This window comes from Heteronotia binoei, chromosome 19, assembly GCF_032191835.1.
Source record: "Heteronotia binoei isolate CCM8104 ecotype False Entrance Well chromosome 19, APGP_CSIRO_Hbin_v1, whole genome shotgun sequence".
Lineage (NCBI taxonomy): Eukaryota > Metazoa > Chordata > Lepidosauria > Squamata > Gekkonidae > Heteronotia > Heteronotia binoei.
Window position 1 is genome coordinate 23882664 of NC_083241.1, and position 12518 is coordinate 23895181.

The 12518-nt window shown below is 48.6% G+C and overlaps 1 protein-coding gene across 1 annotated transcript; it reads right to left on the reverse strand.

Annotated features, from left to right (window-relative positions):
• Window positions 1-2325: 2325 nt before the first annotated feature.
• Window positions 2326-2710, reverse strand: LOC132587651 (NADH dehydrogenase [ubiquinone] 1 alpha subcomplex subunit 2-like). The gene has a single exon (XM_060259968.1). The coding sequence runs from the start codon at window positions 2708-2710 to the stop codon at window positions 2417-2419; it is 294 nt and encodes a 97-aa protein (XP_060115951.1). The 3' UTR covers window positions 2326-2416.
• Window positions 2711-12518: the final 9808 nt, after the last annotated feature.

The following is a 12518-nucleotide window of genomic DNA, read 5'->3' on the forward strand; positions in this document are numbered from 1 at the left end:
GCTCTTAAACTCCACCCCCACGTGGCCCATCCCAGGATCTGTACGGGGTTCTTTTGGAAGTCCTGTAGTATGAAACCAGCCGGTCGCAGCCTGGGCCGACCATGTGGGCACAGTTTTCTTAGGGACCCCTCCAAAATTATGGAGATGGAGGAGCCCGAGTCCAGTTCCATCAGGCAGGGGCTGCCCTCGATCCTGATCGATACCTTGACCTTGTCGGGGGTATTGTTGGGCAAGTTCATTACCTGCAGGCTGGTCAAGGCGGTCGAGTAGCCCTCGGTCGAGTCTTGGTTGGTGGACTGGCGTCTGCGGGCAGCCTTGGCCCAGCAAGCCCTCGCGATGTGGCCCATTTTCCCGCAGTTCCTGCAGTCCACGTTGCGATAAGGGCAGTCCCGCCACTCGTGTGGGTCCCCACAGCTTGTGCACTTGTTGGTAGTTGGTTTCTCCATCGCTCGTGGCCGCTGGGTTGCTCTCGGTCCCATCCCTGGTTGGCGGCGTAGCTGGTGTGTTTCCTCCTCCTCTGGGGTGCTCGGCGCCATCTCCTGGTGGACGGCTTCTGCCCGCGGGTTGTGGAAAGCTTTAGTGGCTCTCTCAAATGTGGTGGCCTCTTTGAAGGCACCCTGGAGGGTGAGCTCTTCCTTCGCGAAGAGCTTTTGCTGTAGTCTTTCGTCCCTCAGGCCCCAGGCGAAACGGTCCCTCAGGGCCTCCTCTAGCTTCTCAAAGCTACGGTTTCCCGCAATTTGGCAGAGAGTGGCCAGGTATTCGGCTGCCGTCTCTCCCACCTCTTGATCCCTCTTGTGGAAGAGGAATCGGCGGGCTATGATTGAGGGTTGGAGCAAGAAGTGCCCAGTAAGGAGTCAAACTATCTCTTCGTACGTCTTCTCCGTGATCCTCGCAGGAGCCGAGAGACCCTTGGTGATCTCGAATGTGGCCTCTCCGCAGACGCTCAGAAGCACGTCTCTCTTACAGCTGTCATCCGTTATCATGTTTGCTCGAAGGTAGCAATCTACCCGCTCCGTGTAGGTCTCCCACCTCTCTGGTTTAGCGGGGTTGAACTCTTCGAGGCAACCCGTCATTCTGCCCTGGTTAGCCATGGTGGCTGCGGCGGCGGTTGCTTCCATCTCCCCAGACAGTGTGCCTTCTTCGTCTCCAGCCAGCTCCACGAAGTCCCTCTTCAGGAGTTACCTGGCTAGGATCCCACCTTCGTCGCCACTGTAATGTACTGAGTGATGAGACGGTTTGAAGGCAACATGCTTTATTCGGTGGTACATTATAAGAGAGAGAACACAGTTCTGGATGGCTTGGCACCAGTAGGTGTGGCCTAATATGCAAATGAGTTCCTGCTGGGCTTTTTCTGCAAAAAAAGCCCTGATCACACCTAACTTGTTTCTGAGAAAGATTAAATGTATTGCTGCAATTCAGGCTGAAAGTCCAAAAGGCAAAATATATTGCGATTTCTGTTTAAAGTGGAAAAGGCAACCAGGAGCTGAAACTATATAGTTCCTTCCGTTATAACTGTTCTTGTATCATAAGGAAGAGTAAATGATTTATTTGCATGAATTATTGCTGACCAGGTTTTCCTACTATGCAAACATGTTCCTGCTGCTCTTGGGAGGGTAGTATAATCATATTGCGGAAGAGGGTTATATGTCTCCTAAAGAGCAGCTTTTCTAAACACCCCTAAAAGGATGGATCATGCATGCTTGGATGTCCCAGTTTCTCCCCTCTTCTGCCTTGCTCTATTTGCCTTATCTGTTCTTCCATCTCCAGTTTCACCTTTTCTATCCTACCCTATCTTGTTCTCCATGTCTTTTTGGCTTGTTGCCCATTGCAGGCCAAGGAGTTGCTTGCATGCAGGGCCTTGCCAGCCCTTGACAGCATTGGGCTTTTATGCTCACTGCTCCATTGCCCTGTGTTCTGTGAGTTTCATCAGCAACTTGTGATCCTGTTGCTTTTGACCTTTCCAGCTCTCCAGTGGGAGTTGCCCAGTATTTGCTTGCTGGTGGATTGCCCAGATTGATGGGGCTGGTGGCTGGGTGTGTGACTGGTGTATTGCACAGGGTCTATCATAATTCTGGGTAAGGGCAATGAATATCTGATAGGTTCTTCTGTGGTGTTATCTTGACTGGCTTTTTGGTCGGTGTAATTTTTTACTTGGGTTCGCCCATTTTGGATCTTGTCTGTTTTATCTCATTAACGGGTTTTAAAAAAATGTTTAATCATGTCCCCTGTTAAGGCCTTTTATTGTAAAATTTCATTCTTTTTTTTGTCTGTGATACTCAATATTAAGATTATTGTCCTTTTTATCATTATTATTATTTCTATTTTTATATGCAGTTTAATAAGTTACATCCATACATGCTTCACAACTGGATTAAGATTCTTGAATGCGGGTACCACGCGTTATCTTTAAGCTTTGTTATTTATAACAGTGTCTAAATGCTTTGGCAACTTGGTCTATCTTCAAATTGTTCAGCTGTACACATTTCTCTCTGACAAATTCATATCGAGCCCATAGCTTGGGCTGCGCGTCTGAGCACTCTCTGATCAGAATAGGGAAATCTGGATTTTCCTTCTTCAGTGGAAAATACTGTTTTTCAATGAAGTCTCTGATATCCTGGCTGCTTGGCGAGCACTGGCAAAGGTGGATCCGAATCTCCTTGATGACCTGCGCAGCCGAACTTGCCATCATGTCCAGCCTCCGGCCCGCCATCCCTATTATTTTAATTATCAATTGGTGTTACAGTTCGATGTATCTATATTGTTGTATCTTAACATATGGGCAAATTGTACGCTCATTCCTTTTGGTAAACTATTGTTATGCCATTAAAGGTTATTGGAATTGTCCCCGTTTCTCACTCCACGCTCACTGGGTTTACCAGGCGTGGCAGCTGTGCATTAACAGTTACCAATTTATTACGGTCAATTGACCAGCAATAACAAGAAACAAAATCTCATAGTCACAGACCATAATTTCTGACTACATAAAAGCATTCTCATATTCAAATTCCACCAATGTTAAACCTTGAAAATGGGATTATTCGCTATCTCTACTTTGTTAAAAACTTTATGGCTAAAAAACAATATTTTGCTACTGCCTGAGTTACAGACTTAGTATCTTCCAGTAAGTATTTCAGTAGCACAACATCTGCAAACTTCAGATGATTATCTATAGGTTTAAATTTAGAGAGTAATGGAAATATTAACTGATGTGAACTCAATCCAATGAAAAGTGTGTGAACTCAACCCAATGAAAAGCATTGCATTCAAGGGAAGGCCATGTGAAGTTTGAGCCGTGGTGTTTTGTTCTGTGATGGCTCACCCACCCATGCCATTCCTTTCTTGGCAAAGTGACCATGAAGTGATGAAAATGTGCACGCGAATGAGTCACAGCCCTGTGATCCTCGCAAATTATAGTGTGCCAGAAGAAAAGAAAGGAGGACTTAAATTTATCGCCTCTAGAAACTCTAATGTCATTTTTGTCAGATACTTCCGGGATTGCTGATGGAGTCTGACTCTGCCATCGCTTGAAGGGCACAGCCAGCCTCTCCTTTTTCGAGTCCTCGCCCCTACTGACTTGAGACAAAAATCAGGAGTTGGAACATAAGGAGTTGGCTTGTGTGCTTCCAAACTTTTGATAGATAATGGCACATCCCTTTATAAATTGCCCTTCCATTCGAACACTTTTTGCCAATTTATATTGCTGGCTCGGCGTGGTCCATAAGACAAGGCTGCATGGTATGTTCAAAGTCTCCAGTTGGGATCTGAACAGATCCGTCTGGGAGCAGCAAGATGAGCGATGGGGGGTCTGTGCTCATTTTATCTGAAAGCTTTGCTGGGAAGTGTCCAAAAGTCAGAGGCTGCCAGAACCAATGAATCATCCCCATAATAACTGCTAGCAACACGCTTTAGCTAGCCCTGAAGCAAGCCCTGAGACCTACTTTGAAAATGAGACCAGCGGTGGCTATGAGTGACATGTTCTAATTACTTCTCTTAGCAACCTACTGCTGGGTATTCTCTACCCAACCCATAAAGAAATCACTAGGATTAGACTGTTGGCTGGCAACACCTGGATCATACACAAACAGAGCCAATCCAAGCAGGAAGTAAATATTAAATCCACAGAAGGGTGGAGAAAGACGTTCAAATGGCCCAGGAACAAGATCATTGAGCTATGCCCTACCCAGAGACCGTCCTTGCTCTTGGCCCCCTGCTCCCCCCATCCCCGCACAGCAGCCCATCAGATCCATTTGCATTAAGTAGAGTGGCTAATTTGCTTCTGGAAGTGGTGGCAGTCAGAACTGATCAAGTCTCTCTCTCTCTCTCCCCCCCCCCCCCGCCTGATATGCACTACACGCTACAAGAGTGTTGTTGACACCCTGACGGATGTACCAAATCTTATCAGGGTGTCAACAGCTTGGTCTGATAAAAGTTCCCAGGGAAAGTGATAAGTCACATTGGCTCTGGTCAACAGTTACAATCAAACATCAGGCAAAATAATTTTAAATAAGGGTTTTATATGTTGGTGATGTGGAAAAACGGAAGACCTCAAGTATGCTGAACAGAGAAATCAAATCAATAAACAGATTTTCCCCATTATTAATATTCCTATTTACAACCCGATCTAATGACACAAAGAGGCTGGGAGATGTATATTCCTTATATGCAAGTATGTTATTTTTTTGTCCCTGTTCCTAGTAAATCACCATTGATATCTTGTTCTTATTTTTGCCTTTTGTGGGATGCCATCTCCTAATGTGGAGAGAGCCCTTTCTACATCTACTATTGTATGGACGTTTCTATTTAGACCTTCAAATCGCTGTGTTGAACTCAAGAGCAAGGACAGCAGGTATGAGTTTACTCCTTCTTCTATATGATGAAATAATGCACAAAGACCATAAAATAAAGTATTGCTGGAGATATCTAGATTGATAATTCTTTGGGAGACTTCAACATTCATGCCAAGGATATCTCGCCAGGGCCAGCCCAGAATTTTAGAACTTCTTTTTCCGCCTTGGACTCTCCCAAATCATGACTGGCATGGCTTATGAAAGAGATCCCACCCTGTACAATCTTTTGCACTGAATCTTTGGGGGGGAGTAGGGTTGGCAGCCTCCATGTGGAGCTTGAAGATCTCCCACCTTTACAGCTGACCTCCAGCTGGCAGAGATCAGCTCCTCTAGAGAAAATGGCTGCTTGGAAGGGTGGACTCTGTGGCCTTGTACCCTGCTGAGGCCCCTCCCCTCCCCAAACCCCACCTCTCCCAGATCCACCCCCAAAGTCTCCAGGTATTTTCCAACACAGACCTGGCAACCCTAGAGGGAAGGTTTGATTTCAGGGCTGGAGATTCACCCTGAATCATAGTCCGACTACTACCACCTCAAAGCCAAGGTGAACGTGGTTGCAACATCCTGCAGAAGAGGCCCCCCCCCCCCCCCCGCATTAAAACGAGCCACTCACAGCGGCTCATGAATCCTAGTGGATTCCAGAACACTCTGGGGGACGTTAGGATTCCAAATGCGTCCTCCATTGAGGTTGCATTGAAAGCAGCAGAACAAAGTTTGTGTCCAGTGGCATCTTCAAAACCAATAAAGTTTTATTCTGGGATTGAGTATAAATTTTCATGTGCACACACACTTCTTTTTCTGATTACAGAACTGTAGACGTGAAACTGAGTCATATATTGAGCAGGAACTTTGGAAACAATGAGAAGATTTGAATTGAGGTTCCAGACTGTCACAGGACACTCCGTGTCTGAATTGTGTTAACAGTCAGTGATTGCATATCATGTCAAAGATAGTACAGGGGGAGGCATCTTTGACTTCTAGCTTGGTGTGGCTTAATTGCTGTTGTCCTGTTGGCACCCCCTGACTTCTCCCAGAAAGGCTTCCATTCTTGGTAGCATTTCCTGGGGTCGTTGTCCCAAGTTCCTCTGCTGCGTTCATCATGGCAAGGTATCCTGTGAGAAACAAACCATGTCAATTGCTCTCCATGTTCTGTGTGTGCCTTCTTGGACTTGCTCCCAGTGTTACACGTGCGGTAGTACATTCAGGCTGGGAGGGAGGGTGTGCGGATGAAATTGTGTGGGTGGGTGTTCTGGCAAAAGACGTTGACAAGGTTCTGTCACCCACTACTTGTGCTGTGGATCCTAGTTCAACCTGGCTTCTAAATTCACATAAAGACCATTTCAAGAAGTCATTAATATTTTATATACATCAATCATTAACTCAGGGCATCTTTCTTTGACCTCTCAAAAAGGCAGTTATTGCTCTGCTGCTTTGAAAAAACACAACCCTCTCTGTAAGGACAGGCAGGGCTGGCCCTAGACTGTCTGGCTTCCTAGGCAGGGCTAACTTCTGGTGCCCTCCCTTAACTGATAACATCACTGAGTCACATGGGGGGCATCCAGTTTGGTGCCCCCAGAATGCTGGCGCCCTAGGCAATTGCCTAGTTTGCCTAGTGGCAGAGCCAGTCCTGAAGACAGGACTTTTTTGGGGGGGCGGGACATGGCAGAATGAAGATCCAGAACCTCTCAAGAGGGGGGAAAATGTTTAAGAGGGGGACCTGTGTGTTTCTCCATTGTTTACCTCTTGAGAGTTCGAGCACCTCTTTTTCCAGAAAAAAACCCCCTGCCTAAAGAAAACTTATGTGGCCAATTATTGTCCTCAAAGATTTCAGGTTTTCACGGCTGGTAACATCATTAGGGTTTGTAGAATCTTTCGGGATCAAGTGCCGTGTTCTACTGGAGAAAGTTTTTCTTCCAGACGTTTCGTTCTCAGCTGCGGAGAATATCTTCAGTGGCGTTGCAGCCGGAGCAGGCGCTCAGACCTTCTTGGCTGCTGTGCATTGAGTGGGGCCAGGGCTGCTGGAGAGCTGCTATTTGTAGGCTGGAGGGGGTGTGATGAAAGGGCAATTAGTTTGTGGATGTGCCCATTGTTTGGTGGGGCTTCCTGGAAGTACCTGGCACTACCCAACGCAGTATCAACACCTGTCTCACCGAACACAAGAGACACTGTCGCTTGTTTCAGCCAGAAAAATCAGCTGTAGCTGAACATGCACTTCAAGAAGGAGACCACGTCATCCACTTTGAAAGAACTGAAGTCCTTTCTACGGTCTCACATTATCATACCCGCCTGAACAGAGAAGCTATTGAGATTTACAAACACCAGCACAATTTTAACAGAAAGGAAGAAGGCATTTTCATCCACCAATCTTGGTACCCAGCTCTGCAAAACACCCTACAGACTATAAATTGCAGAAAGTCTCAGAACAACCAGCAAATTCCACAGAACAATCAGCACAGTCAACAACCATCTTCGTTATCTTCAAACCCCTTCCAACCTTCCCAGCAATTAACACAGAACAATGGTCACATTCAACAGCCAGTTTCCTTATCACTACCCTTCCAGGAAGCCCCACCAAACAATGGGCACATCCACAAACTAATTGCCCTTTCATCACACCCCCTCCAGCCTACAAATAGCAGCTCTCCAGCAGCCCTGGCCCCACTCAATGAACAGCAGCCAAGAAGGTCTGAGCGCCTGCTCCGGCTGCAACGCCACTGAGGATGTTCTCCGCAGCTGAGAACGAAACGTCTGGAAGAAAAACTTTCTCCAGTAGAACACGGCACTTGATCCCGAAAGATTCTACAAACCCTAATAATTATTGTACCGTCTCTTATCAGCCCTTCCTGGGCAAAGTGACTGAGAGAGCAGTAGCAGACCAAATCCAGGTCTTCTTGGATAACACATCTGCTCTAGACCATCATCAGGTTTCAGACCAAGTTATGGAAATGGCTCTGTAGGCTTTAGTTGATGACCTCAGTTTAAATGCAGACAAAGGCCAGGGCCTCCTAGTTGCTCCTACTGGATTTCTCTGCTGCCTTTGACACAGTGGACCATGCCACCCTGTTGAGGTGCCTGGAAGCAGAAGTAGGCATCAGGGCTTGTGTGTTAGAGAGGTTCACATAATTTCCCATGGACTGGACCCGGAGAATTGACATTGGAGACCAGTTATCATCAGCGTGAGATCCATCCTGGGGAGTCCCACAGGGCACAATCTTGTCCTCCATGCTCTTCAATCTAGGCGAGGAGGGCAGAATACAAATGGAATAGAATAGAATAGAATAAAATAAATAAATAAAGCCCTTAGGCTAATGTAATATATAATGCCTGGCTAATGTGGTTAAATGGCTAAACCTAAAAGCAAATACATTGAATCTAAATGCTGGACAGACAGAGGTAATGCTGGTTGGGAATTTGGAGCTCTTGAAGGACATTTCTTTCTTTCTTTCTTTCTTTCTTTCTTTCTTTCTTTCTTTCTTTCTTTCTTTCTTTCTTTCTTTCTTTCTTTCTTCCTTTCTTCCTTTCTTCCTTTCTTCCTTTCTTCCTTCCTTCCTTCCTTCCTTCCTTCCTTCCTGGTATTTTTGTATTGCTATGTGCATGTGTGTGAGTGCATGTGTGTGTGCAGCTGACTATAAATGACACAAATAAATAAACAATTGTTTATTGAGACAGTTTGGTGTAGTGGTTAAGTTATCTGGGAGAACCAGGTTTGATTTTCCTCTCTTCCACCTACAGCTGCTAATGTGACCTTGAGTCAGTCACAGTTCTCTCAAAGCTGTTCTCTCACAAGCAGTTTCTGTCAGAGCTCTCTCAGCCCCACCTACCTCACAGGGAAGGAGATGGTAAGCAGCTCTGAGTGAAGGGCAGGGTATAAATACAAGATCATCATCTTCTTCGTAATTTTAAAATGTCCAGATCTGGGCCTTCCAGGGCCTCCCCCCCCCCGCCCCATTCACTTTTTAAAAAATGTAACATAGATTTTCTTTCTGACTGTTGCAGCCTTGGTTGCCGTTTTTTGCATCTTGCATCAACCCTTTGTCCCTCTCCAATCTTACCCAGTATTCTTCTGTCCTGTAGAACTGCATTTCCCCCTCCAGAACCGCTTCTCAAATGCTTCTAGTTTTCTTCTTTCTTTGTACTGCCTGTGTTTCACATCCACATAAAGCTGTATTGCATGTGTCTGTTTTGCACATTTTTTTTCAGAGGAAAACTTATTCCTCTTTCAACAGGTGTGTCTTTTAATAAAATACTCATTTTTCCATACATATTCTACTGTAGAATTTCTCTCATCCTGGAAGCGAGAAAGAGTCCTCAAGCCATTAAGAGCATAGACAAAGTTTTACTGCATGCTTTTTCGTACCATGGCACTGAAATGTTGGAAGATGTTCCTGGTAGATTTATTTTTTCCTTCTATGGAACCCTTAAAGATACAAGAGTATCTTAAAAGTCTAGTTCTTGCAGCTGTAACAAGTGGGATGAGCAAAAATAACACTCCTCCATCTCCTTTCTTTAAGTCATCTTTCCCCGTCACTAAAATGCCAAATATGTTGCAATCAGCTACACATGCTTTTGTGTTTTGTAGTTAATTATTAAACAAGATTCATCTATCTTGTTTTTTGTGTGTGCTTTTACTGGCATTTTATAGAACCTTTATTTTGGCAGGTATATAACTTATCTTTTGCTTACCAACACAACCTTTGAACTTCATCTATGACAAATTATATTTTCTGGCCGTATGGTAGCTCTTGTGTGTATGTGAAACCCACTGACAAAACTGTCCTCCACAATGAGATTCGCACTCTGATGATAACAGTAAACGAGATAGGGCACTTTTGTGGTCACTTAAGGATCTATAGGGGAAGCTATTAAGAGCGATACAAAGCAAGAAGACAAACAAGAATTATTTGTTAGATATGCGCTATATGTTATGCTTTCTTTTATTCCAGTCTACTGTCATGCCTGCCCCTGCTGACTCAGAGCAGGTGCCTGCTTCTGACCCCGCCCCTGCTGTGCAGATGCCTTCAGCAACAGAGGACGTAAGTCCTGAAGGAGCCAGCCAGCAGCAGGGGCCACCTGAAACCAATCTGACCACACCAGGTACTAGCTCATCTCCCCCAGACTCACCAACACCTGGGGCCCGCCTGCGCGAGAGGAGACGCCTGGAATTCAGGAACAGGCGTAGAGAGGCGCGCATGCGGGCTAGAAGAGATCTGAGCCCGGAGTTCTAACGAGCCAATTAGCCAGCAGTATATCTGGGATCCTGGCCTCAGGCCAAACTGTGCTGGCAACAAGCGAACACCCTTGGATGTGTCTGCGTCTCGCACCCCTTGCTTCGGAAAGAACCTGTGCATTCCTGACCCGGCCTGACCCATAGACTGGTATTCTGGACTCTGGCTTTGCTTATCGGACTGGCTTAGGTATCGTTTGATCTCGGCTTTGCTTCCCGGCTTCTGACTCTCGGCTCTGTTTCCCGGCTTCTGACTTTCGGCTCGGCTCCCCGGCTTCTGACTCTCGGCTTCCCTGACCAAGCTTCCGTCCCACCCTCCAGCCTGCCTGTTTACGTTATCAATCAACTGGACTGTTTTACGACCACTCCCTGTGCTTCGCCTGGGCTGTCTGCGAGAGGTCCTGGCTCGTTGCCAGGACGATAGCAGCCGCAGCTTCGTGTCAGAGACTCGGGCCGTGACAGCTTGCCAGCACCCAAAACTCACCAGGCACGCTCATGACGGACCAAGCGGCAGGAGGCATGGACCCCTTGCCGGGGCTCCTAGACCAGGTGCAGCAATTAACCCAAGCGGTGATTACTCTGCAGCAGCAGACTGCGTCCAATGCCGTGGCCTTGGCTGCCGCCGCTGCTCCCCGCTCTCGCTGCCCGGTGAGCATTCCTGAGAAATTCGCAGGAAACTTGGAAGAGTTCCCTGCCTTCCTCGCCCAGTGTGAACTATACATGGAGATAAGGCAGGGCGACTTCCCTACAGACAAAACAAAAGTCTGTTTTATCCTGAGCCTGCTTAAAGGGCCAGCGGCCAAGTGGGCCACTCCTCTGCTGCTAGAGCCCTCGCCGCTGCTAGCAGACTACACACGGTTCAAGGCACACTTCCAGGCCGCCTATGCCAACCCTGTGCGTGCTGAGACAGCTAATCGCAAGATACGGGCTCTGCACCAAGGCCAGAACTCTGTGTCTCAGTATACCACAGAGTTCCAGCTGCTGGCTCAAGACCTGGCCTGGAATGAAGCTGCCTTGGTGGACCAGTACACTGAAGGCCTCTCCGATGCCGTCCTGGACGAACTGGCACGCACCGACCGCCCAGCCGCCCTCCAGGACCTGATCCTGCTGTGTCTACGCATTGATGGGCGACTGCAAGGTCGGCGCCAGAGGCAGAAGAGGGGCACTACTCCAACAAGGCCCCCCCCGGCGGCTCCCGTTCCAGGTACCCCAGCTTTACCGCCGGCTGTAGAACCCATGCAGCTGGGCGGCGCCCGCCCTCGCCTGACCCCTGAGGAGAAGAACCGACGGCGCACCCACAACCTGTGCCTGTATTGTGGAGGGGACGGGCATTTTGCAAGCTCCTGCCCGGCCAAATCAAAGCGCACCCCGAGCTCCGCTGCCTCGGTAAAAGGCCAGCCCCAGGTCTAGCCGGATCTCCTGGCCTGGGGCACTCCTTGAGGTCCTCTAGCTCCGTCCATCCACCACCCACCCCGTTCCTGGTCCCGATCCGCCTGCAGCTTCCCGACGACCGGTGGATCTTCGTCCATGCCATGTTGGACTCAGGGGCTGCCTGCTGCTACATGGACAGCCACTTTGCCAAGGAGCATGGCGTCCCCGTTCGGGAAAAGGGAACTCCTACACTGGTCGAGGCAGTGGATGGTCGTCTGCTGCGCTCGGGGCCGGTCCGCCACGAAACTCTACCACTCGTTTTGTGGGTCCAACAGCGCCAAGGGAAGCAGACCTTCGATTTGGCCCGCATGCCACGCTTCCCTGTTATCTTGGGCCTGTCCTGGCTGCAAGCCCACAACCCCCATGTGGACTGGGTGCAACGTGAACTGAGCTTTTCGAGTACCCTCGCACCCTGTTCCCCGCTACCACCCGACTCGACTCAGGTGCCGCCTGTCAACCAACCCGGTTCCCCACGCACCACCAGCCTCCTGGGGGCCGCCACCACACTCCCAACTCCCTACCAGGAGTTCGCGGACGTCTTCAATGAGAAGGAAGCAGACCAGCTTCCCCCACATCGGCCCTACGATTGCGCCATCGACCTGGTGCCCGGCGCTCCGCTACCCGCAGGCCGCCTGTACCCCATGGCAGACCCGGAACTGGCTGCCCTCCGGGAGTACTTGGACAAGAACTTGGCCCGAGGGTTCATTAGACCCTCCACCTCGCCCCTGTCTTCACCTGTCCTGTTCGTTAAGAAGAAGACCGGGGACCTGCGACTCTGCAACGACTACCGGGCCCTCAATAAGATTACCATTCGGAACCGCTACCCGCTCCCACTGATCCCTGAGCTCCTCGACCGCGTCAAAGGGGCCACGATCTACACCAAGCTCGACCTTCGCGGGGCCTACAACTTGGTTCGTATCAAAGCCGGGGATGAGTGGAAGACCGCTTTTGGCACCAGGTATGGCCAATACGAACATCTGGTCATGCCCTTTGGGCTCACCAATGCCCCCGCCGTCTTC